This window comes from Denticeps clupeoides, chromosome 19 (assembly GCF_900700375.1).
Source record: "Denticeps clupeoides chromosome 19, fDenClu1.1, whole genome shotgun sequence".
Classification (NCBI taxonomy): Eukaryota; Metazoa; Chordata; class Actinopteri; order Clupeiformes; family Denticipitidae; genus Denticeps; species Denticeps clupeoides.
In genome coordinates this window covers 5,054,887-5,082,620 of record NC_041725.1, presented here as the reverse complement: position 1 = coordinate 5,082,620, position 27,734 = coordinate 5,054,887, and the positions used below count along the sequence as shown (strand labels likewise).

The window sequence follows — 27,734 nt, the reverse complement described above, 5'->3', positions numbered from 1 at the left end:
AAGGATGATTCACATGTCTGATGAAGAATTCATTCATACATTTTTTTCACAATTAAGAAACGGTTATTGCAGCCAACAACAAAAAAAAACTTTTACCAAATACAAAAGCATGTCAGACTCTTCATGCCACATTACTTCGAACCATGTTCCATTTAGAATGGAGGCTAATTTGAGAGAAAAACCTTTTAGTGGAGCCACATTTCCATCAAGAAGAAGAGATTTGAATATGCGAGTGACCATTTGTGGCTGATTACACCTCTCACTGATCCTGGGAAGGGAGAGAATCTCAAAAAGCTCAGAAAAGGTTTTTTTAAATATGTTTGTGATGCCTTACCTCATTCTGAAACACAGGACTGCTACACAACGACTGCTGTGAGTGGATTTCGATTTAATATTTAACTGATTTGCATGTGTAAAGAACAAAAAAGCCTGTCTGTTTGAATAAGCAGTGCTACTAATAAGTGACTTTTTAGTTAATAGAGCCAAGCTCTACTTTTCTCTGTACAACTCATACTTAACATTTTTCCATGTATGTATGCCAATTTGCCATCTCTCTTGCATCAAATTGAAAAAAAGAGCTAAGAGTCCTAACTATTAGTATACATTAGTATATTTTTATGACCCTTCAGGATCATATATTGAACCTTTCAGAGTTATTCTTGATCATGTTATGCATAAAGACCAATATGGCATTAAATGGAAAAGTTCCCTTTTTGTTTTCTTGTAATGACAGTTCCATGTCATTCCATATTCCATGTTGTTGTATTCTTTTACTGTGATGAAAAGAAGAACGGATGACATGCAATAAAACAGCAAGTGAAACAGCTGAAAGAAAACAAAAATGATTTTTGGTACACAGGGTTTGTCTCTGCTATGTTCTTCTAAGAGTTCCCCAGCTGAGACTGGCTTCTCAAGGTTCTTTTCATGTTAAAAATAAATGATCAGGAAAGATGGAGGGAGGAGGGAAAAAAAAGAAAAAAGATTAATGCTCTGTTCGCAACCACTGGTTTGTCGAGGCTAATTACTGTAGAGACAAAAAACACAAGAAGCCATTTCCAGGGCGTATTCTCCATCAATCCGCCAGGCAGGGCCATCATACCTGAGATTGATGAGCGCAGGATGAAGCAGCCGCCTTGCCGCCTCGTAAGCTGGTTTGATTAGTGCGTCCCAGCGCGCTAAGGACGGGCGGCGGAGTGGACGCCGCTGCTCAGATAGCATTGACAGTGGGTAATGAGGCCCGTAATGAAGTCCGAGGGAATTTCGGTGCGCCGGGGGAGGAGGCAGGGTTGTGATGCTGGCTGTGCTTGTCGAGTTACCGCCTCTAATCAGCTGGCGGGGAGCGATAGCCATGGTCTGCGGAGATTTTTGGCTACGTCTTCAGGTAGTGGGAATGCTCGTCTGAACCTGTTGGCATAGCAACCGCTGGGAAGGAACTGGACAGAGTGGATCCTCCCTCATATTTATTTAATACTGTGTCCGCAGTCTATCCGCTATGTGTGGTAAATTGCACTGCATGAAGGGGAAAAAAATGTATCAGTATTCATTACTGACCTTGTGCTTTCACTTACAATGTAATAGGACAAGAATATTGAACTAAAAATATTGAAATAATGTACGTGCATGCATTTAAATTATTGTTATTATTTCTTAGCTATTTTCACTCTTTTTTTATTGTGTCATAATGTGTAAGATATACTTCTTGTCAACAAGTATTGAGTGGCTATCGTGAACGAACAATGTGGTTTTAATAAGCAGTGTGAGGACAAACCTCATTACCACCATATCGAGGCCTGTGTGGCTTCCGCCGTCTTTGCCCGGGACGCTGTTTGTGCCGTGTCCTCCAAATCTAAGGTGTCCTCGTGTAACTCGCGGGCACTGCAATTACCTCCCAGTGCAATCTGCAAACTTCGCCCGGGATTAGCCTTGTTCTCCTCCTCAAACACTCTCCTTATCTGGGCCACTAGCAGAGTGTGGAGACGTGGAGCGAGGAACGGGCGTGGTGCATCTGCATCGTCCAACCGTGAAGGTTGGCATGTCTGATTTTAGCATTAGAACAGCCTCCCCTGTCGTTTGCTGGGAATAATGCTGCCGTTTCTTCGCTGACGGAATGGGCCACCCCATCACGGGTCACGCAGTGCATCAGTGCTCCAGTCAGAGGGCTGTTTCTCTGGCTCAGGAAATGGCAAATAAGAGAAGCTTACATTTAAAAAAAAAAAAAAGGTATAAAAGGCTTGCGTGTCACTCCTCTTGGCTGCCGTGTCAATCCGCTGCATGTCACTAAAGCCCAAAGGAAAAGAATTATATATGGCTGAGTTCAGGTCTTGTTTGCTGTGTAGAAGCATTACATTCTTTGACAGCACTGCATTTTTATTATGAAAAATGACTGTTTAAAGGAAAAAGGGGGAAACACCAAATGTTAACACTCCAGTAATGCTCACTCACACCATAAAGATTGACACCATATATCAAGGTCAGGTATAAATCCCGGATGTGTCAACATGTTCTTTAGAGGCTCTGTTTTAATGGTCCATCTTGATTTTGATGGTTTAGTTGTTTACAGAGGCCTGTCAAAAAGATATACTGAATACTGGAAAATGATGCCATTATGGAATATCTGCAGTAGTCTGCAGAGAAATTTTATTCAAAGCTCATCTAATAGATGTGGAACAAAATAATTACATTTTATTATCAATTTAAAATACATATTTTCTTATCCCTGTTAAAAATATGATTTGATACCATATTGTAATATGTCATTAAGAATCCAATATAATAATTATTACTTTAAATGTGTCTTAACTAGCATATGTATAAATATAATATAACGTAAAATGATATAATAGACACAAAAGGATCAAACTATTATATTAATTATATTATGCAATGTGATATTAAATAATACAATATTTATAAATAAATGTTATATACAGGCACATGCTAAAGTACTGTACTGTAACTTCACTTATACCAAAGTTCTGCTTCTGCTTTTGTGGTCTGAAGCAATCCTTTGACCCTCCCTAAAGCCCCCACCATTCCATAGCCATTACAAACATAGCAAATCCATTTGAGCCACACAACCCTTTCACAGATGGTGAGGGTATCCGACTCTAACCTCTGAAACGCCGCCATTAAAGTCTCATGAGCCATTGTGCACTATTGATTTCATAATGCAACTCCCAAGGCCTCCTTGCATTAGCTGCCAGTCTGCACCCACCCTTGCTCCCCAATGACCACATAATCAAGGAAGTGCTCTTCGCATTAAGGCCAAGTTCAAGAACAAATGAATCAGAGCCCATCAGCCGATGTTATGTGCGGTCTGGCTATCTGTGTTAATACACCGCAGGCTATAGGGGAACTAGTAAGTCAAAGCACCCTGGGCTCGCACTTGCTGAAAGACTCCAGTGTTTGTCATTTGAAGAATGAGCAGATGAAATAATTTGTGTGGAAATGAGAGTTATTAGATATTTTCTTTGATTCAACACACCAAAAAAAATTTTGCTTTGCTAGTATTGTTTCTGAGTAGAGCTTTGTATCGTCATACTAACTGTCTAGCACTTTAATTGCACCTCCCACTATTCATGTCTTGCTATTGAGTTTGGGTTATGGAATGGAATTCTTTACAAAATCTGAAGATTTTTACACTGAATGAGGTAGTATTTCAGGCAATCCAATTTGCTATATTGCAATGCAAATGCTTTATAGATCACGACACCTTGGATTTTAAAACGCCATGTGTCTGTGTTGTTATGCATTATTACTTCCCTTCATATGTGGCCATACGAGGTATAAAGGGCTTGCCTTTCTGTAACAGAGTACATTACACACAGGGGCATTGTCTTGAATTAGAAATAGCGAAGACGCTGGAAAAGAAAAATTAAACATGACAAAATCTAGAAGGCACTAACCGTCCATCACCATGTGTACATAGGCTGACATTTCAAATCTGTATTGCAAATCTGTAATTATGACCTAGCCGATGGTGACCATAACCTAGATGTAGTGTTTATTGTGCAATGATACAGGTAAAAATGACCAACCATTCCAAGCAACCCATCCAGCCATCATCATTCCTTTCCCTCCACCGTTCAACCATGGGGAGGAGACCTGGTGTAAACTTGCTAGCCCAGTTTCCTCTCCCTCAACATGCATGGCACCGTAAGATCAAACCCAGCCTGCCGCTGCCTGATTCCCGAGATTTGTAACGCCTGCTCTCCTGCCGGGCTTCTGACACTCCAAGCCTTGGCCTGAAACTGAACTGATCCACTGGTGCCGCTGAAATACTTTGAAGGCCATTTTGCTTCTCTGTCTCCCACCGCGCCACAGCAGGCAGAAACATGGGAAAAATGGGAGGAGAAGAAAGGGGTGAACACTTCCCAGTTTTTTTCCACTTACAACTGTTCTGTACACCGGTGTGACAGGAATACACCCCTGGAGAGCTTTACACATGCTGCATTCCTGTGGAAAATGAAAATTAGTATGTACAGCACTGCAACACGGACGCAGATCACATTTTGATATTTTAAAAATACTTTCTCCTCTCCCTGCATGCATATTATCCTGTTAATCAGGATTCCAGACACTCGGACAACTCCTCGTGACCTTTTTCATCTCCTCCTCTTCTGCCGCAACTCACCAAGCACCGGCGTTCATTTTTTTTTTTGGTAGGCATTCATCTTAAAGACTTAAAGCAGAGCAATTAAGCGGCTCTGCCTCCTCTGCGATCTCACCTAATGAAGCGTGATCATTTAGATTTCCATGCTGCACACTAGCTGGCTTGAAGAGGAACCAGGTAGTGGCCGCATTCGCCACAAGTGACACGCATCAAGTCCTTATAAGGTTGTTTCAGCGGGGAAGGAAATTCATTAACAGGAGATTAATGGTGCAAACGACAACGTGAGAGAATTCTGTATGATGAGGAAAAACAACAGAGATCCTGCAGATTGCCATATTGAAGGTCTTTCCCAGGAAAAGAAAAAAGAAAGGAAATGAAATGAGAAGGCATGATCTACCTAAGTAAAATTGCTTTCACTGGGATGGTATTGATGAGAACCAATCCATCAAAGAAACTGCAGCAAATAGACAGCGCTAATGGCTGCAGGGTTTCTGAGGTTACAAATGCAAAGTTTGACCTTTCAGATATGACACGGCCTGGTACAGAGCTCAATTTATGTGAAGTAATCTACGATTCTAAGGAAGAGTCCAGAGTCCTGTCAAGACCCAATTTCATTGGGGAAATGGGACTCCCAACAAATCAGCCATGGTGAGGAGCACTGAGGAGCACTGGTGAGTAAAGGGCAGTGAGGAAGGGCCATTATTAACTGCCAAACAGACAATCAATTAAGGAAGAAAGTAAGAAGATCACACTCCAGTCCTCCTCATTCATACCATAATGTCAACTGACAGTCAGACATGAATCACGTTAACGCATCTGTCAGCACAGACCTCTCCTGTCAGCATATTAAATTATATAATGTTCTACAAAATTTTATCTCAGCTTCATAGATAAGAATCAGCCGAACGTTCATGCTGTTTAAACATTTTAGAGCAACACAAAGGAACCCTGGCGCTAGGCGCAGTACAGAGAGCAGGGCACGGTTCGATTGGGGCGATCCTATTTTCAATCCAAATGTATATCAAGAAGGCTGGACGTGAGAGGAAGGAGGAATGTACATGTCAATGAGCTTGCTAGGGGGGACTGGACAGGATCGTAAATTCAGGGTCAGTAGGCAGGAAGAAACCGGAGAACCTGGAGGTTCATCACAGGGAGAGCATGCAAACGTCATGCACAAAACTATCAAGACAGCATAACATTACATGAGTTTTGCAAATAGCTGTCTTTTTAATTACAACAGAAAAAAACATATTGGACCTGATTGTATGTTTTTAATCTTGCAAATGCAAATAGTGATGGGAATTGTCAATAACCAATACATGAGCTCAGGTTCTTACCAAACATAAATCATGAAGTGAATCTGCAATCTGATAGTTACCTAATTAATTTTCGGATTAACATAAGAACCTGCATTGTGCTAATCAGATGGTTCCTGTATTGACTCATGTACTCAACAGATCCTTGGAGCTGTGTGAAGGCCGTGTCTGCTTCAAATGCTCTACCATCACCCCAGTCTCCAAGAACCCTTCCATCACAGGACTAAATGATTACAGTCCTGTCACTGTAAAAATGCTTTGAACAGCCGAAGCACATCACAGAACACCTACTGGACTCCCTGTAGTCTACAAACCAGACAAAGTGGTTGGTGGATGATGCAGCGAGCATGGGACTCAATTACATCCTCCAACACCATGGCCGTCATGACAGGATACTGTTTGAGGACTATAGTTCGGCGATCACCATTGTTGTTCTCTCTTCAAATGCTCCCAACTGACCATTTTCTCTGCTAGCTGTTAGTAGATCACCAATTTCCTGAAAGGCAGGGCGCAGCAGGCAATGAAGAGTCCTCCCCCCACTACTCTTCTCCCTTTACAACAATGACTGCACCTTGAGGACCCAGGTTAACCTCCTAAGGTTTGCAAATGATGACTGCGGCCATCAAACCTATTTAAGATGGCAATGAATCCTAACATTAAAAGTTAGTAGAGATCGTGTGGTTCTTCAGTGGACTTCAGATGATATTCCTCTCCACTGCTTCCCTACAACAAATCAGTTTGCCCAGTGTCAACTAGGGAATCCTCACGTTTCTGGAAACTACCATTTCTCAAGTGGGAGATCAATGTCTGAGTGTGGACTGTATGTAAATAAAAGCTTATTTGTATCTGGCATCATCAGTCACATTTTTTATTGTATTGGATGGTGAAACAATTCAGTTGCGTTTTTATAATATTAAAGCCAATAAATGTGATGATATATTGATGATATTTTTGCTCAGAAGGTATTTTAAAAGAAAGCACCATTTGAAATGTTTGATAAACTTGATTGTGGAAATGTTCCTTATCTCACAAGTGCCTGGCTCTGTTGTGACTGATTTTATCTGAGCTAAATTAGTCTTCGTTTCCTTCATGTCTTCATCAGTGTTTTCCTTTGCAGTCATCCGCAGATTTATTCCAGTAGCTTGGAGCCCAAGAAAGCGTCGATATTCCAACACTTCTGATTAGACCAGGCCCAATCGATCATCTGCCACATGGAAATATAGCTGAATACTCAACTTTATGATCTATGTAATAAGGTCTTACAGATGATTTAACGGATGGAAATTACTCTTGGGATGGACACTGAAGTGGAATGCAGTGTGACCACTGGCCATTTTCCATCGACAGCAAACAATCTTGCTGATTACAGAGACTCTGCATCTTCCAGTGTTTTTTGAACAATTGCAATCAACAATCAAGTATTGTATGTCCTATGGGACATCTCCAAGGATGTCTCTTTTTGTTATGGTTAATTTTGGAATACATCATGTTTTACTGTTGTTTAAAAATAACTGTCTGGAAAACATGCTGGATATAAAAGTATTAGTGTAAGGGGGTGTACCCTTATCCAATCAGCTTGTTTTTTTTATAGGAAAGGTTGTAGGTTACTTTAAAGGTTAGAAAATCTTTGACATTAGCTATTGTGGTTTCATTTTCAGGGGTGTGGACAATTTTTACATCCACTGTATGAGCCCTTTCATGGCCATCTGGACATGATATGGACACAAATCTGGAGGGAAGGGTTAAGTTCTCCAGTATGATATCACAGTGTCCTTATGAGCTGTCTGCTAGATAATATATAAACAGATTAATCCATATGTAGATTACTCCTAAACAGTATAAAAATGAGCTTGATCAATGTTGGGACATTGAGACATTTTAACTCCAGACATATATTTTCCTGCTGTCCATTTAACACAAGATCGGTCCAAACCTGTAAAACCACTGAGCTGAAACCACAATTTGGTTCAGACCTGGCCTGTCTGCTCAGCACACTAGAAGCTCTATATCCGGATCAGAAGGCTTTCAATGCAGACGCGGCTCAAAGATTCCGGCTGTCTGGGTTGTGTGTTTGTCAAAAACTGCTGGATGCGCTGGCACCGTCTGTTTCCTGGTTTTGCTGCCTTGGTTTGTTATGTCCTTCTCCACCATCTGCTGGCAGTGGAGTTCATTGGATCTACCCTGCAAAGAGTTCTTCAGTTCATTGACAGGTTGTTTTAATTTAAATACAATATTATTTTATTTCTAGTAATATCTGGCATCGCAACATTGGTCCTTGAACTGCTCCAAACTAGTGGTCCAGGTGCAAGAATACAATGAAAGATCTTATTATTTTCAAGGCTTGTACAAAAGTTCAAGATGTATAAAGGTATAGATGGAGAAAGTCCATTTAAAATATATCATGACAGTTTCTTTGGTTGTGGCTTTGACTGATGAAATGCTTTAGTGTTTAATTTCATACAATAGCGGAGTTTCCGGTCTATGGCCATTTTGCCTCTACAACACAATCCAATAGCTCATATTTTGTTGTATAGAAACCATTTCTAAGAAATAAAATAATATTTTAGGTTATAGGTTTGTCAAAGGGCGTCTGATGATTCATAGCACCCTATGGAAAGCAGTGTAGGACCAGCTGAAAGCTGATAAATGCGGCTTTCAAATGAAAACTAAATGACGGTTAAAACCTCATTTCCAACCACTGGAAGCGCTTCAGTGCTAAAGCAATTTGAGTCCAGTGTCCATATATCTGTGTCTCGACATCAGGGCAGCGTGGGTTATCAGGTTCATGTTGTAAGAGATCCTCTCTCAGCAGCTCTGCTGAGAAAGCGCAGTGTTGCAAACGCGAGCCAGGATGCCAGAGGAGATGTCATTAGATATTATTCGGGGGCCTGGTGGGACTTCATTATAAAGAAGAAGATCACTGTAGAGCGGAATCTGTTTTTTAATTTGAATAACATATTTTTTTTTTATTCTTATATAAAAATTCACACACCATAAAAATTACATGTACAAAACTATAAGATTTGGAATTAAGTTATGTACAGATACAAAAGGAAAAAACAAATTAAAATGCGACAGTCAAAATAAAAAGAAAAGAAAAGGTAAACACTCCAGGGCGTGGCTTCTTATCGGCGTATTATTGTTCCAGACATATTCAGTTTCAGTCTTTGCTGGGTGAACGGAAGCTGGCCTGTGCAGCACAGATAAGAGCAAGATAACAGGAGGATGAGGATGGCAAAAATACAGTCATGTGGCGTGTCTCATCCCGTCAAGGTTTCATGGATGTCCAGGATGGACAAAACACAGCACAGTCCTGCAGAGAAAGAGGAATGGCAAAGTTACAACCAGGATCAAAACAAAGGTGATATGCAGAATGTAGGATGTCTGAAAATCCGTGCATTTTGCATTCCTCACAGCGCATTACTGCAAAATGAAAATAATTATAAAGAGGACCATTTCACCCATATTAAAAAAGCAATTGATAACTACATATGTGTACAAATAAGTATCAGTATGCAGACAGTATAAAATTATTAGCCACACTACCGTCTGCAGTAGCTCTTATATGAAAAAATTGCTATATTGCTGTGATAACTCTAAACATCCAGACAGACTTTGTTGACACACGATCCCACTTATCTGTATGCTAGCACCATCTGAGAGAAAACTAGGCTGTTGACATGGAGCATGAGGTGTTATTGACCCATTTTGTATTTACTATTAGGCAGAAAAACACTATTCGCCACCAGGGAAGAAAAAAAAAAAAAAAAAAAATGCCACATAACTGTGTGTGTGTGTGTGTGTGTGTGTGTGTGTGTGTGTATATATATATATATATAAATGGGGGGAACAACAAAACATGGGAACTGACACAACATTGTACAATGCTTAGTGATGCAGGCAAACTTTTAGCAAAAACAAAACTTATAATGCAGTGAATTGGAGGAAAAGGTACTGCAAAAAATGCGCATACTGTACTTATATATTGAGTATGTTTAATACTGCATTGTACTCTACCAATGCGAAATGTATCAATTTACTGACAATCCTGAATAAGACAACCCACCCCCAACAATATTATATAGACCAGATCTTGTTTTGGAGTAAAAAGTAATCTTATTTGAAGGTCAAGGTGATACACGTTTAATGAAACTTAAATTAAATCAATTTAATTAGCTTTTTCAAAAAAAAAATCACATTTACATTATGAAAAAGATAAATGCACATATTATGTCTGCAAATGATAAGTATATTATTTTTAGAAATCTGGCAAAACTGGTGACTGGCTCACTTAAAGCATTAATTTCAATAAATTGTAATTGGTGCCATTTTATTCCTACTTGATTAGACCATGAATGTAACTTACTTGTGACGTTTTTTTCAGCTATACTGTACAGCTCCAACTGGCTTGTTTGCTTGTTTCAGTGTATCTAATCGTGACTTGCTCTGCATATTCCCTTCCTGCCTGTGAGGCCATGGTGTCCCTGGCCACATAAGTGGCACCAGCTCACTGTTGTCCCTGACACATGTGCCCTGTGTAAGTTCTAATGAGGACTATTATTTAAGTTTTTCTTCACTCCGTTGTCTTGCATTGACCTCCACATAATCTGTGTTGTGTGTTTTCAGCCACCTAGTCGTGTATCTTAGTTTATTTTCATTTATTAAAATTCTTTCACTCTCACTAAAAATGTTATTTTGTTCCCATACAAATTTCTTTTGTCCAAATCACTAGTACGGAAAATATATATTTATAATAGGAATAAAACTAAGAAAACTCTTGGGCAGCCACTAGTGGACAACAGCCAACAGGCCATTAACTTTGTTCAACAAGAGTTCAACAAGAAAGGCTAAATAAAATCTTAAAAAAGTGACAGGCACTGAGGTCAACAAGCATGATACAGATACAAAGCAGTCGTCTGCAGAAACATTGCATAAAAAGTGTGCAAAGCACCAATACAAATGTTCATCATCTGGCACATGCTGAGACACTGAGCTCTAGTTACGCTTGATTGGCTCTGGAAATCCTACAAGAATAGCGGGCGTCATCAGTGTGTGATTGATCAGTCAAGTGACTGGACGCCCTGCCTGTCAGTGCAGTGCAATCAAATATGTAGTGTCAGTAGTGGTTTCAGCAACCGCTTGCCTAAATCTTTCCTGGAAAGATTACGAACTTGATTCATAAACGGTTCACAATAAGTCTAAATATAGTGACAACATTTCTGATAAAAAAACAATAATAAAAAAAGAAAAATTATGATGTTGAGAGCCGAGCAAACTAACACGAGCAGATGCTTTTGCAAGTCGGAACAGATGTTGAGACAAGAATGGCTGAGCTGTGCAATTAGTCTGCTGTTTGGAAGCACTTGGTCTGTGACTGAGTGAAGGATCATGTTTAAAGCATGCTAGCTATCAGCAGACTTGATCGTCTGTTTTGTCTAAATGACAACTAATCATATGCTTGCCAGCTACTTTAATAGTCAAAGTGTCCCTTCCACGTACAGAGACTACAGCAGGAATGTTGAAAATGAGAGTATTTGTTAATCTCTACCTTTTAATTCATTTACATTTACAGCGTTTAACAGACGCCCTTATCCAGACTTACAATCTGTAGTTCCAGGGACAGTCCCCCTAGAGACACTTGCACAGGACAACCCGTTGGGTGGTGAACCACCTTTGTACTGAGCAGCTGCTAACTTATAGCATGCCATCAGTGTTCCCTTTCTACTCCTACCAAGTAGGGCTGTGACAATACACGAACTGAGACCTACACTGCAATTCAAAGGTTCCAGAAGGCAAAGTCGTGATTAACATACAGTACCTCTGCAACCCACTGAAGCCCTAACAGGTATGCCAAACACTTGGAACTTTACCAGGACATCACAATCCAAATCATTCCTTTAAAAAAATACAATACAACTACAAAAAAATGGATTTGGGGACATGCTTGTTGCACCATAATATGTGTATTGAGTATAATTGCTCCACAGAAAAAAGTCGACTGCATTTCTGTAAACCAAATAAATGAATAAACAAAAATTACAAATTGGACCACAGCTCAACAATTTTCTAGTATTGTTACACCCCTACTACTCACACAGTCCACTAAGCTGGTGTCACCACTGTTTTAAGAAACGTGTAACACCAAACATATCTGATCAGGTGATGTTCTATGGTCTGGGTCCATGGTTAAAGGCACAGTAAGCAGAAAATGTGTGGATTGACACCAGGAAAACGTATCATGCTTGTGTAATTAAGTGGTTGTGAATTAATGATTAGTGCTGAATTAATGATTGGATATAATACATAATGCTAATTTGTTGCTGAAACATCAAAGAGATGCCAATGCTTCTAGTAAAAGTATTAAAGAATGATCTCATTAAAGCCCCTAAGGGTGCATTAAACACTTTACTTTATGTACAATAGGCTTTATAAATGACACCTTTTCAGCAGTTGATGCCCCATTAAACATATTACTGGGCAAGAAATCAGGAATCGGTCTCTCTAAATCCAGCCTCCAAGTCAGGTATGATTCATTTAAAGACTCCTGCTAGGAAAAGGGCCGGCCTGCGCTGGCCTCCGCAGAGCAAATGAATGTGTGGGGAGGCTGCGTTTGGCCACAAGGCAGCCACTGGCACGCTCTCACACAGCAAGGGCCTTTTAAAAAATGGCTGTGGTCAGGATCATCAAAGCTCAGCACACACCTGCTTGCACGGAGCACGTTCATTTCTCACATTCACAGAGAGTGCGGGCTAAGCAATACTCGGAAGGCCTGTGTGTGCTTTACTGTCCATTTTGAGTATTCTTGGTTGTTGCATTTTTAGCCCCTTCAAATTCCTAAGACCCCTACTATATATATATATATATATATATATATATACACTACTCACAATAAGTTAAGCATGTTGTGAAAGACTTCCTGTGGATGTCATACATACTGTGTTTGTTTCACTTCAGACATTTTTTGGGATAGGGGGGCAAATGGAATGGTCTCTCTTGTGTACAGGTGTGCCTTATATCGGAGCTAATACCTAAAGACAACCTTTCTCAATTTGGCATCAATTTCAACATTCTGTGGGTAGCTGGTATTGTCAGTAAGTCGTTCCAAGTTCATCATTCAAACAGCCATGAACACACAACGTCACTTAACGGACGAGCAGCGTCACCTGGCCATGGCGCGCCTTCGAGTTGGTAGCGGGCAGTCAGATGTTGGTGAACTTGGCGTGTCTCAGAGTGTCATCAGCAGATTTGCATCAAGACACAGAACTACTGGCAGAGCTCATGACAGATCCAGGAGTGGAGCCCCACGAGTGACAGACCGCAATGCTGACCAGAACCTAAGGACCTATGCACTCAGACATCAATGTACAACAGCCACACAGCTGCAGGCCTTTTTACGAGATGTGAGGTGTACTGGGGTTTCCAGACAAACCATTTGCAACCGACTCCACCGCTTTGGCTCAAATGCCAGATGACCGTTGCAGGTGACTCCACTGACACCAAAACACGGCCGTGAACGTTTGGAGTGGGCACAAGACCATGTGTCCTGGACAATGCAGCAGTGGCCATGCAGAGTGCTGGGTCACCTTGCACAGAAATGATGGACATCAGCGTTGCTGGAGAAGGCATGGTGAGTGATTGATGGGATGTAAAATCTGTCTGTGTCTGAAAAGTTTTATGTTTCTCTCAAAGTTCACAAACTTCGGTCATGCCACCAGAATTATGTATAATTTGTGTAATATTTACTCTATGTACCTTACCACTTTTGCTCTATATAAATTGTCACATGACCTCAGTTAGAATGCGGACGCTCTCCGTATATAATCAGATTCCTGTAAAGTAATCCGATCTTTTATCTACCTTCCTTGGTAGGTAGGTAGCTCTGTGTTAATATGTAGTATCCATAATGAAAGTGAAAGTGATGTGATTGTGCTGTGCTGCAGTGTCTCACAATGACACAGTGACTCAACAAAATGTTTGATTTTAACCCATCACCCTTAGAGAGATGCTGGGGTGCTTTGCTCAGTGGCACCTTGGCAGACTGGGATTCGAACTGGCAACCATCTGATTACAGGGCCGCTTCCTTAACTGCTAAGCCACCACTGCCCGTCAATAATTAGTTTATCACTTATTATAATTATTACTGCAGATAATATGATGCTACATATGATCATGTACATTCTTAGAATACTAATGATCCAGATTGACAGGAATATGTTATAAACCTTAATGCAGTTATGCATTTGCTCAAATCCACTTATAACTGATACAAACTTGAGGTCAAGGTTTAATTTAAACAAATTTTCCAGACATGCATGCCTTAGTGTATGAAACCTAATTGACCATCTTCAAAATGTGTTTTAAAAGGTCACCATCTCAAGGAGTTATTTAAACAATGGGGGTCAGCTCTGTAACCCCACCATTCAATGAGATGAGGACGAGAAATTGAGAATCAGCAACAGGTCAAAGAGAATCTCATTACGGAGTTCGGCACTCTCCGCAGCTTTCATTATAATTCATAACACCGCACCTTGCTTCTCATCAGGGCTATTGATTATACAATTAAATCCAGAACGGTTCTGATATATGAAGTGGGAATGGCTGTCCGCAGACACTAAGCAAGCCCGGGAGGGGAGCAGCGGACGAATGCTGATGCCTGCGAATCGGTCCACCTCTTTAATAAAACAGGGGTCCATCGCAGCAATCCTGCAGTCTGGCTGGCTGCTTCCAGGAGGGCAATGCGGGGAGACACCACTTTCTATCACAGCTTTGTTGACGCCGTTATTTCAAGTGACACCGAGCCAAATTCAATCAGGCTTTTTGGGCAGGAGAAAGTCGAACAATCCGCTGAGAGAGGACAAAAAAAAAGCAATATGCCACAACCACCTTCATTTAGCACCCTTGTACCTACACCATCCCATAAACAGCACCCATATAATTAGGCTTTTTACAATAATTAGGCTTTTATAACAAACACTGCGGCAATTACATGAACAAGGTCTAACTGTGCCATCTGCAAATATAGCCCATAGGCTTTTAGCAGAATGCATCCTTATTAGTAATTATACTCACTGTTTCTGCTTAATATGTGTTTCAGCAGAAGAAAAAAAAAAACACTCTGAGGCAATTAAATTTCAAAAATATCCATCCCCTTCAAAGTTACAAAGCCAAAGCGATTCTTTGTAAAACTGTCAATTTCAGTACTGAAGGGCCGTTTCCACCCTTTGGCTGTGGATGTGAACAGCAACAAACTGTGGGTGCCGGGGACATTTCATCGGCCACAGAGGCTGCAGAAAGCAATTTTTAGCAGACTCATCAGCATGGAGTACAGATTAGCACCATAATGATCATTTAATTGCCAAAGAAATGAGGCTTTACGTGTCAGACCTAAAAGGTTTGGGCCTGATATAAGGTGGAAATAAAGGGCGCTGATTAGTGTGGAGAGGTTATTCATCTCAGTTTGGAATGTGATTTGGATTTTTACTAAAACAGCAAAATGACAGTAAGTAAAACACTTTGCAGTTGGTATGGAAGTTCACACCTTAACCTTCGAGCTGTAAAAATAGAAGAGGCAAAAAGTCTATAGCGAAATGCGAGAAACTGATTTACCGGGAGGTTCAACCATTTATTAAAAACAATAAGCCGACTGCCCTTAGAGCTAATTTAGACAAAGTTAATTTATTCATGAGGTATATAAAACAAAATTCAGTGCTGAAATGGAGCCACCTGCATGAAATTACAATTGAATTAGAACATGTCCTCATTTCCTAAAGTTTCCTGAGGCTTACATTTTATTTTTCATTATTGATTATTTCCTCATAAAACTTTTTGACTACTGATGATATCTTATGAGGCCACAGCTACATTAGCAAAGCATGTCAATAAGAAATGCATCTGTACAGCTTTCAGAGAAAAGGCTTCCTCAAAAGTAATTAGGAAAAAAACTGTTAATATGTATCAATAAACCTTCATCAATCTATTTAAAATAGTCTGAAGAACTCTGGGTACAACACAACGTCAGAAATATTGTTCAGCAACTTAGGACAAAAAAGAGCATATGCACCACACACACCATATGAAACAGCCAAATATTCTGCTATAATAGGTCCCCTGACATAATTTTATATAGTACTTAGTGTCCCCTAATACTGTATCTGAAGTCTCTTTCTAAGATTCAGCCTTGGTGCAGCATTACAGCCACTTTGATCCAGTCCCACAATGAGATTTCCCCAGGACACACCTTTTTGGTGACTGTAGCTTTAAATGCTAATGAGGAGGAGCAAGGCAGAACGAGGAGGAGAGCGGCCGATAGAAGCGGAGGGGACATTCATGGAAATGACGTCAACAACACCATTCACCAACCACAATGTTTGCCGATATCAGGACGCTGTGTCTGCGTTTTTTTTTCAGAAAAAAAAAAAAAAAAAAGAATCCACTTGTTCTTCAGAATCTTGTGTGACGAAACAAAAAAAATACATTTGTGCTCATTTTCACATCCAATCACTCAGCAACTGCAATGCTTCGCACATTTGGAAGCCATAATGTTTAAGGGGAGGGGCGGGGAACTCTCTGCGCAGAAAAAGCATGGGAAACGGGAGGTAACCTTTCCCCTTATGACAACATAAAGGGACAAATTCCAGATCTGGCCATCTGAGCTACCGCTCTCTGAACGGTGAAGCAGAATGTCCACCCATCGCCATTTCTAGCCACTTCAGGACCATAGACAGGCTAGGGGAACTCGTATTAATGTTAAATAATCCCCCTAAGTGACATTTTCATACAGGGGACCTTTACAGCAAACACACCTCTGAGGCTAAATAGAGCCCTGCAGTGACAATCACTTGACACGAAAGGTACATTTTCTCCTAAACACCCATCCGTGAAGTCACACAAAGCCGCATTAGCAAAACAAATGCCTCCAACGACCTTTTCACAAATCCTGTTCTTATCAAACGGCACAGAAATTGTTGTCCGGCATTCAGCGTAGCTGTTATCTGAGCTGTTTTTTAGCGAAAGGTTAATTAGTGCTGGTGTACGGCCTTAATAAATGTACGCTGATTTGGTCCTCGCTCTCTCACAACACAGTTAGAGCATATTTAAAAAAATATACGCATCACTTTCCCAGCTACGCCGTTAAAGACGTCTATAACGGAAGACCTTTCTCTATGGTCCAATCAGATTAAGATTGAGGTACTGCAGGACCCGGTTGCTGTGACAGTTAAACATGAACGATGCTGTTTGTGGGGTGCTGAAACTGAAAAGAAATAAACACAATCCATCTTGAAGTCCTCCCTCGCTGTGCTTTGTCCAGATCACAAACTAGTGTCTTCATTCAAAGTCACCTGTGACAGAGAAGTGTTGGGGATCAATACCTGGACAAGACACAAATCGTTGGATTGTTCATTATTACTCCGTCTTTATATTCAGCATCAATGCAAACGCTTCATTCTTCTTGCAAAAAAAAAAGAAAGGGGGTTACCATCGATCGTAGGTTCTAATCCATGGCTGTCACTGTGAAGTGACTTCGTCACTGTCTGTTCAGTCAGTGTCCCTCTTTATTTTGCTTGTTATTCTCCAAAAAAAAACTAGACTAGCAACTAGCAAAGCTGGATGCATATGAAAGCTTTTACTGTAAAACTCCCAGAGGATGCAGTATTTCCTGTTGCATCAACCTACTTGTTGGACACCACACCACCCTGTTTATGAATATTGTGTCACCAATCATGAAGAAACATCAGCACTTTATCAATTATTCATGTCGTCTTTGCATCATCTCAGTGACATGGCTTTTACTAAAATAGAAATTTCATCACTGACATGACCCAGTATGTCAAACATGTCAATTAAGGGGACATGAGCTCCATCCCCTCATTTCACACATCCAAAAGGGAAGAGCACACCGAAACGTCAGGCTCCACCACACATCCATCACCGGGATGTTTCTTCGACACTTTGTCAAATAGAACTCCTGTCGCAGGCCTCAACATCTCTGTCAAACGTACACCACTCTGTTCTTCTGGTTCAGCTGCAGATACCCTCACTCCAGCTTATTGGTTCACTCCACCATACTCTGTACCGAGCTCGTAATTTAAATAGTCTTGTCTGGGCATTCGGAATTATGCCTTTTTCTGGAGCTATAAATAGCAGAAGAGGCACCGAGAGACGTTGCCTCGTGAGTTATTTCAGATCAAAATGCACCTTTACATTCCTTCCCTCACATACTATTCATGACTGCTGAATCCCGATCTGAAATCTGGACACAGGGCGGGGCGCCAGCCTAACGAAGGTCACTCTGGATACTTGCAATATAATGAATCTACTTTTATCGGCACAATAAATAAAAAAAAAAATCATGATTCACTTTCAATGTCAGCATGACTTTCTCTAACACCACTATTTTTGTAAGTGTTCTAAAGTAAATTAAATTCTAAGTAGAATTTAATTAAAAACTTATGAAAACAGTTGCCTTTTTATAGCTGATGTGGCTGGAAATGTCGATGTTGAACTACAAGTGTAGAACCATGAATCGGAACCTAATCTCAAAAAGATACCCCGTTCGTTAGAAAGCTCAAGTCCCTAAGGAATGTGTGTCCTCACCCCATTACCGTGTGCACTGTACAGTCATTGCAGATTATCAGAAGGTTACAGGGTAAACATCAACCCTCTTCCATTTACACACCGATAAGTGAAAACCCAGCCTTCCTGCCAGGCATGACTGATCCCAGTTTTAGGGACTGGACCAGAAAAGGGCTTTCCAGGTTGGGTGAATTGATGGATGGATTTACTTTTATGTCATTTACTCTATTAACTGAACAATATAAGGTTTCAAAAGGAGAGTTTTTCCGGTATCTGCAAGTAAGGGATTTTGTTAAAAGAGACAACAAAATTCTCTCTGACCAAAGTAGTTCAGCAGTAGAGCAGCATATTTTTAGGTTGCTAGCGGGATGTTCAATAAGTTTCTTCTACAGCCTCCTTAAGGAGTAAAGCACTGCAAGTGCTTTGCATCTGAAAGGAGTTTGGTGAAGGGAACTTAACTCTGATGACAACTGGGAGCAGGCATGGAATAATGCTAGAACTTTAAATATCTGTAACAAAGTTAGAGCAATCCAGCTAAAGATTTTACATAGAGTCCACATATACCCCTCTCAGAGTCTTACGTTTAATGCTGATTGTTCCCCTCTGTCAGGATTGGGCCCGGGTGCATCTCAAGCAGCAGCCAATCAAGGCAGGAGTTTAAAGGCGCCATGCAGCTGCCCGTTGGCAGCGGCGGCATTTTCGTGAACTTGACCTTTTGTGTGAACTCTGTAGTCAGTGTTGTATTTAGAATACAAAATATGAGTAACTGTATTTCGTTACAGTTACCGTTTAAATGAGTGATAATCGGAATACAGTTACTGTTTCATATATTAGGCTATCCCCTGTCTAATTTTGGTAATTCTATGCTGTGCGGACCACGCATAACACAGGTGTTCTGTCGGAAATGCTGCCTATCGAGTTGTGCTACCTAGCAGATCTGCGCATGTGCAGTCCCTCAAGTTTGCGCTCCGTTTCAGCGCCCATAAATCTATGCTACCCCTGAAATTGTAAATAAATATGATTTAATTCACTATTACACCATGATCGTTATACTCTTGCAGTACATATGGACTGAGTATTGGTGCCATTTTGTGATTTAGACCATTATCGGAAATGCACAAATTTAAATGGAACCCTATATGGTAGCACCGACAAAGCAACATAAATCGTCAGAACACCGGAAACCCAAACAAAACACGTAATAAGCGGCTCTAATGTAAGTGTCCTGTTAACGTTGGTGGACCCGGAGCCAGCACAACAGAGCCAGCAGTGGCCAAGCAATAATGCATTTCTTAGTCTGAAACCACTTCACATTTAAAGAACAAAAGGGATGGGCGAAATCTGACCATGCAATACAAACTCTGTTTGCCAGCAACCAAGCTGCTCTCAACGTCAAAAGACTCCACATCCAACCTAAAGAAACCTCTGGAAGTAAGTTCTTTATTTTTTTTTGTACCTTTTTTGGTACTCAGGAAGAGGGTCATTGAAAATGCTGTTTTTTCCTTGTGCAAGGCTACTTTTTATTTTAACTGAAGTGATGGAATATGTTGGTGACCATAACAGTAAATACTTTTCAATGGCATATTTTATGCCACTTTTCAGCTTTATAAATAAATAAATGGTTTAGGAAAAAAGTTTTTTTTTTATTATCTGTGATTGCTACATTCATGTAGTTGTACAAAAGCATGACACTACCTTTAATGCAAAAGATCGGCAGTCTCACTCACTGCTTGTGGTCTGGTATGAAATCTATGAAATCTTTTCTATGAAATTGAAGTGTGAACCACAATGTATGCTGCTTGGGATTTCTCACTGGTCTCTTACCGATACATACACCAAAGAGTTGTACCTCACGTTAACCTTCTGTGCTAGAAAACACATCCTGCTGAACTGGATATCTGATAACCCCCCCTCCAGAAATCTAACGTGTGTACGGCAGGACAGAGTCAGATCCTTTTATAGAATATGGGATCCTTTCATTGGACTGTTTAGTCCATACATTGGACTAAACATTGCAACCATATTTACGAGGGGAGTTGTTTAATGAATTTGCAATGTGCCTCCTCTTATTCATTGTTATTACGTAACTGTATGTGCATGTGTCAGTTAGGGAGCAGCTGTCTGGAAGTTTGTTTCCTGACAAACGTGCCACCTTGAACACATTTCAACAAGGCTTCTTCAGCTCTAAGGCTTCAAGACCTGCGAACTAGTGATTTATCCTAACCTATTAGTCAAACTGATTTGGATTGAAGAAACCAGAATTAAAACATGAATATCAGTGGTTCTTTTTATGGGTCTATAAGCCATGTAGCCTGTGCATTCACTGTAAGGCAGTGATATCTAGTCAGAAATAAACTGAATTGTTTGTGGAGAATGTTTTTTTTTTCCTTGTCAAAGTAAAACCAATTTCACTATATCACTTTTCCATTTGAACAGATTCTTTGTTCATTATAGGAACTGAGCTTTTCAAGGACACTGTACTCTACAGTGATTCAGCAATGCAGGCTGAAGTTGGCAGCGTAAATAGGACTTTGGCTAAGAGTCATTTTAACAACTATCTGGACAGCCACCAAATAATAGATAAGCAGAGGTAATTTAGCTATTTTTTACTACCCAAAGTAGAATGTGCCAAAACTACAGGCTGCATGCATGAAATGATGGCTTGGCTATATAAACCATGAACGAAAATCTCATTAACGGATTAAATTGTTCTAAAGGATTGGCTATGTTACAGGCTGCTTTCTTCATATTTCTCCATATTTGACATCATATCAGCTTTTGAATTTTTTTTTATTAATAACAGAAAACTGACCTCAGTGGATTCCACTCCTTAGCACTCCTTCAACCACTTACCTGCCAAGAGATTCCCACTGTTGGTTCACCATCATCCAGGTGGTGCGGCGCATCTGCCTGCAGGAACGTATTCTTGGCCAAGAGGGACGGAAAGGCAACTTAATTTTATCCTCAAAAGTAAGTGATGAAGGACACATGGACATCCCCTTCTCCCACTGATTTGTGAAGTGAGTCCTCAGATAAGTCCCGATGGAATCGGCGGGGGAGTCCACAGACAGAGTGCCAAAAATCAATCCTTTGAAGGAGAAATGTCCAGAAATGTTTTGGAGAAGACAAAAAGAACTAAAAAAGGTCCAATCCCAACTCCACTGCTTCACTTCCAGTGAACTTAAAATGTTTTTTTTTTTTTGTTTTTTTTTTATATGTTTTAAATCTCTTAATACTGATGATAGGCTATTTGCTGTGGTCTTAGATAATCCCACACAGTTGATGTAGAAAATGACATCTGAGTGAGTGGGCAATGCAATTAGATCAGAGTAGGCTGCCATATGCACAGGACAGGACTTGCAAGGACTTGGCAGTCACCGAGCTCAGCAGTGTGTAAAATGTTTCGAATAAGTGGCAGTCACTGTGACTGTACTCCACTATCTCTTCTATTCATCACAAAACTGCTTTTTTTATTCTTCTTTTTTTTCCCCCCCTACAAAGCGGATGACTGGAGAGTGATGGAACGCGAAGGGTGCCATTACTCTTTGGGGCATGATGGCTGCCTCTTGCCAAGGCAGCAGAAGGAGTCATCAAATTTTAAAGTCGCTCCAGTCCCGATGAACCTTCTTCTCGTCGGTGACCTGAGGCGCCACTGTGCCTGTGGGAGGACAGAGATAGACGTGAGGGATTAGTGTAGCTGCCTAAGTGACAGGACGAGCTAAGCCATCTCGTCGCTCATTGCGACTCAGGGACATGCCTCTCAAAAAGGTCTGGGGGTCAATGAGCTAGCATCACCGCGGGACGTGGGACGTTGATGCACAACCTTGTGGCAAAGAAACAACAACAAATTAATCAGATTGCTGCTTCCACTGAATGAATGTGCTGGGTACATAGAGCCAAAATGTCAGCGATGAGACTATAAAGCATTACCTCGAAGTTTACCCTTTAAAAAGCACAACCCTGCAATACATGCCCAAACACACTGTATACATCACATACAATACAGACTGTAAACACGTATTAGCCACAACATTATTAACATGGTTTAGGTACCCTTGTGCCACAAAACAGTTTACTGAAACTGTTTACTGTGGTATTTAGCACCAAGATACAGTACAGGCCAAATGTTTGGACACACCTTGTGTTTTCCACATGTGTTCATTCATAGTTTTGATGCCTTCAGTTCGAGAATCTACCAACGTAAATGGTCATGAAAATAAGGAAAACACATCGAATGAGAAGGTGTGTCCAAACGTTTTGCCTGTACTGTACAGTAAGTCCCAACATTGTGGTGAAAGTGGAGGTAAGGTTACTACCTTAATTTATTTCATACTTCTAATTCTTGGATTTTAATCAAAACAGCATTCAGATCATGTGAAGAACTTCATCGTCTTCTTTCCCAGGTAAGAAAAAAGACACACACACACACACACACACACACACACACACACACACACACACAGCTGGCCATCCACATGATTTAAGAGACAATGTTATTCATCAATACCGTAACTCTTCTGTGAGAAGATCAGACAGTCTAGCCTTTGCTCCCTGTGCACATTAATGAGCCTTGGGCATCCATGACCCTGTCACTGATTGTCCTTCCCTGGCCCACTTTTAGAATCTACTAACCGCTGCATACAGCTAACACACCATAAGGCCTGCTGTTCTGGAGATGCTCTGACCCAGTTGTATGGCATCGCAATTTGGCCCTTGTCAAATTTGCTCTGATTTATATGCTCCAACATTCTTCCTGGTTCCAATGCCCCAACTCACTGACTGCCAAAGATACAGCCCCTTGACATTGTACCAAAATAATCAATACTGATACACTGATTTGTAAAAGTAATAAAACTGGCCAAAATCACATTAGTCACAAAATCACAGTATCTAGTATCAGTTGTTAAACTATATAAATATTTCAAACCTTTTTTTCATTCTTCTTCATTCATTATTCTTAAATTCTAACCTTTTTGTTTAATGGAAAACAAAGGCCATTTCTAAATGGCCCAAAAATTACAACAATTAATAATTTCATCCATTAATCATCAGAATAACATGAGTATTGGCATAGACTTTTGCGCTCAACTTTTAACGTAAATATTAGGATAATTTTTCAATATCGTAGGAAATGCTTTAGTATAACAGGGCACATCATGGAAAATTGTGGTGAAGGCAATAAGCCACTTTTTTTTTTACAAGGGCACCACTTGAACCATGTCTCTTGACCAATTATTCATTTAAACCAAATGCTAAGCTGGTCAATTTGCTTTATCATCGCCTTTAATTTCCCCTCAAATCCATTTGCCTGACGTGCACAGCCAATGTCATCAACGGGGAGCAGACAGAAGCTCTTCTGTTGGCATCACCTGACCCTGAATTAATGGGTTTTATCGATTTACTTATTTACAGGAGGCCTTCAGATTTCAAGGCCTATTGGCCCAGAAACTGCAATTACTTGATTGGAGCAATTTATCTAAGTTCCTTATGCTGAAATAGCTCTTCAGGACATACTTGGATGTGGTCAATTGAGTCGGGTAAAATGGCCTTTATTTCAGGTGCCTACATTTAGCACTGAACTTTTTAGCACTGGCATCAGGCACCTTAATACATGAACATTAGCCGTGGGCTGGAGGTTACAAATATATTCCAGTGAATCCTCATATCTTTTATTTTTTTTATGGACAATAAAAGGGGTAGTTTCTAACTCACAGATTAAATTGAACCTAATAAGAGGGTTTTACAGTCATTTAGCAAGATACAATGCATTATTAAAGAAGATGAGAAAAGTAAGAAAAAAGAAAATGGTGATTTTGTCAGAAATGTTGTTGAGAGGTTTGGGGTTGGGAAGTTATGATGAATCAATGATAACTGTTTTGAGATTTTGTGGGAGAAATAAACAAATATTAGCAGCAACGACAAAATATGAAGTTTGGCCCAGATGTTGCTATACATGGTATCAATGCAAAGAGTCACATGTCTAGTTTCAGTCAACATCCAACATGGCGGAGTGGAGTAAACAGATTGTGTGTACTATTGCATTCTATTTACACTGTCTTTTTTTCTATAAAACTATTAAAATATGTTATTCTAAAAACATTTTTAGGGTACAGGTTCATAGTAAAGTGGTTCTAAAACATTAATAGGCCAAGGACCTCTAAGGGAAAAGTTATACATAAGAAACAAAAACTCACAATGGTCACGGGTAAGGAAGCAGACCTGTAATCGGAAGGTTGCCGGTTCAAATCCCCTCCCCACACACTGCTCCCCTGTCATGGCTGCCCACTGCTCACCAAGGGTGATGGTTAAAAGCAGAGGACACATTTTGTTGTGTCACTGCGTGCCGTGCTACAGTGTTTCACAATGACAATCACTTCACTTTCATATATTTATGGACCCTCTCAACATAATGTATCCTCACAACAAATTTAAAATATTTTAAAAATACCTCATATAAGATGTAAGAAATGGTCGCGATGTCACAGTAGACTTCATGTCTCATTCTCATAGCGAATTAAGACAACTGATAATGGACTGACTATACTGACTATTTGACGCTTGTTAACCCATTGTTAACAGGAACATTGCAGCTTTTGCTACCCTGGAAGTGGGTCCCTCTCTGAAGAGGGGGAGTTTTTCTGGGGAGTTTTTCTTTGTGTCCAGAGTTGTCTTTGTTGTCATTAGTTGCTCCAACATCTCAAGTTTCACATTACCCTGTGGTAGTAGCCTATTGTGTAACACTCACTGATGAATCAGTCGCAGGTTCACACCCCACTTACTACTATTGTGTACCTGAGCAAGACACTTAACCCCAAGCGTCTCCTGTAACTACTGATTGAAAGTTGCTCTGGATAAATGTCGTAAATGTCCCTGTACCCCAATGTCATATTGGAAATAATGCTACTTACTTCCTGAAGGATCTGTACTTGTGGCTTCTTTGGTGGACAGTGATGGCTGCCTCTTGAGCTCTATACAAGTCCTGGAGAGGCGCCTCTGTGTTGGGGACAACGTGTTCTCTGCTGCCCCCTCTGACCCGTGCATGGCCTTCTCACAGTCCACCACTAGCGCCATGGCCTCCTTGAGGCTGCTGGTGGGAGCAACCGCAGCACTGCTGCTCATCACTGTGGGGAAGCCCAGTCCTTGGTCCTCCTGACCTTCTGTAACTTTGGAGCCCGAGCGAGGGACCTGCCCCATTGGCTGGCCTCCGTTAGTCTGAGACCTAACGTTAGCCATGGTGGCAGGCTTGCCGGACTCAGCTCCGTGGTGGCTGTAGACCTTGTAGCGGATCATGAGGATGATGATGAAGACCAGGACGGAGGCCACGATGATGCCACCGATGATAATGATCATCGTGCCACCCAAAAACTGGCTGTGCAATGAAGGGCACTGGCTGTACTCTGTCTCAGTGACAAACTGAATGCAGCCCACTTGTTGCGTCGCCGTCAGCGAGGTGATGCCATCGTCGTACACAGCGAGCACGCAGAGCTCATACTCCCTTCCTGACACCAGGTCCCTCACCAGGAAGTCCTGACTGGTTGATGGGATCATTCTGGCAAAACAAGAAGAGGTGCAGTGTAAAATCAGAAGGCATAAAAACTGTCAATTACAGCAGTAGTAGAAACCGGTGCTGCTTTAGCTTCTCAGGACAAATGAACATCTCCTAATTAGCTAGGACCGCAACTGATTAAGCTCCACGTCTGCTTCGTAATGACCTGTGCATCATTGTTGACCTTAAGCAATCATCTAACATGCTAACAAACTGTATGAGGCCAGCACTGCCTGTGGCGCTATATTGGACCTATATGGCTACAGAAACCGTGAGTGATTTCTCCTGGCAAGGAACCAGGGAGTTAACCTGAATATCCATCAACCTGACCAGCGTCGGGATCGATTCTGGAGAAACATTAAATTGATTTTTTACCTGAAATTTACGGCGCTGAATAAACGTAGCATCGGTCAAATGAAAGTGTATGGCCGTTGTCTGTGTTTGCGGGGGACACTGGAGCTGTTGTCAGAACAGACTTCGTAGCCCTGACCCCACAGCAATTATTATTTCCGCTGCCCATAAACTTTTTTTTTGGAAAAGAAGGCACGACGTCATCCATTCAGGTTGAGCACTTCATCTGAACGCCGCGGGTGTCAGAGATATGGAGAGATGTGAATATCGGTGAATTGCTGCTCTCTGCTCTCAGGACTGATTGGACATGATTGGGCAAATATTTAGTGTGATTGTATCACATTGCAGGGATTTCTGAGACAAATCTGCACCCTTTCCAAGATCATTTTTTGCAGTCTGTCAAGAGGAACAATTTTACAACTGAGCATTGTCTTGATGTCTTAGATTTATTAATGGTTGCAACATAGAAATATTTTGAGTATTTCAACTAGTATTTCAAAGGCACATTTTAAAACCCCTCCTTGCACTGTCTGACAAATCTTTCATGGTGTGTTCCATATTTTCACATATTTTACCTCAAAATGAAATCTCATGTCCAAGGTAAAAAAAAAAAAATCATCTTTGTGACGTATTTGTTTCTATATTTGTTTCTACACAATCTGTAGTGATGCTGTTACAAACTGAGTTTAAAATGGGAGGAGTCTGATTGACAGCTCTCATGCATGCAACTTTCTGTCACATGACATGGACATACATCATTAAAGATGATATTTCTTTCTTGTTGCATTTGTTTATTTATGTCAATCCATTTGATGCTAAATTAGCATCAAACAAGTCCCGTGCTTAGCGTGCAGCACTGCATGAAAAATACTCATAATTTCATTTCAGGTGTTGTCATATCATGTGCTTTACATGTGATTCACAGCTGCTCTCGAACATTACACAGTTTTTTGCAATGAATGTTATATTGACCGTAATTGCTTAATTTTCACTCTGCTCACTTTCACTCTGCTCACAGTAAAGAATGAGCCATTAAGTTATTGATTCTGGATGGAATGCTCCATTAGCAAAAACATGAAGGATGGTAATCAAATGACTAATGAAATGCAACAAACATGCAATTAGGACAGGCAGAAAGACATGGATGCTGCCACGCCCACATGTACAGCAGACACAGCTGAGTGTTTGCGGAGCCATAAATAGAAGAGGATACTGCCAAGCCTGTGATATGTGGATTGCTCATTAGTACCGAATCCTTTAGGCTGAAGAGGGACGAACGCATCAGTCCATTTAGCTCATGTTAAGCAATAATAATCCCTCAATGGCTGAACATATA

General features: G+C 40.7%; 1 protein-coding gene across 3 annotated transcripts in view; it reads right to left on the bottom strand.

Annotated features, from left to right (window-relative positions):
- Positions 1-8,920: 8,920 nt before the first annotated feature.
- LOC114769681 (leucine-rich repeat and fibronectin type III domain-containing protein 1-like protein) overlaps positions 8,921-27,734 on the bottom strand; it is a 99,716-nt gene continuing 80,902 nt past the window's right edge. For all 3 annotated transcript variants that reach the window (XM_028962903.1, XM_028962904.1, XM_028962905.1), the window contains exons 4-6: positions 25,410-26,050; positions 21,355-22,159; positions 8,921-9,241 (exon numbers count right to left, since the gene is read on the bottom strand). In XM_028962903.1, coding sequence (XP_028818736.1) covers positions 22,092-22,159; positions 25,410-26,050 — 709 coding nt within the window. In that variant the 3' untranslated portion in view covers positions 8,921-9,241; positions 21,355-22,091. The remainder of the gene's footprint in view (positions 9,242-21,354; positions 22,160-25,409; positions 26,051-27,734) is intronic.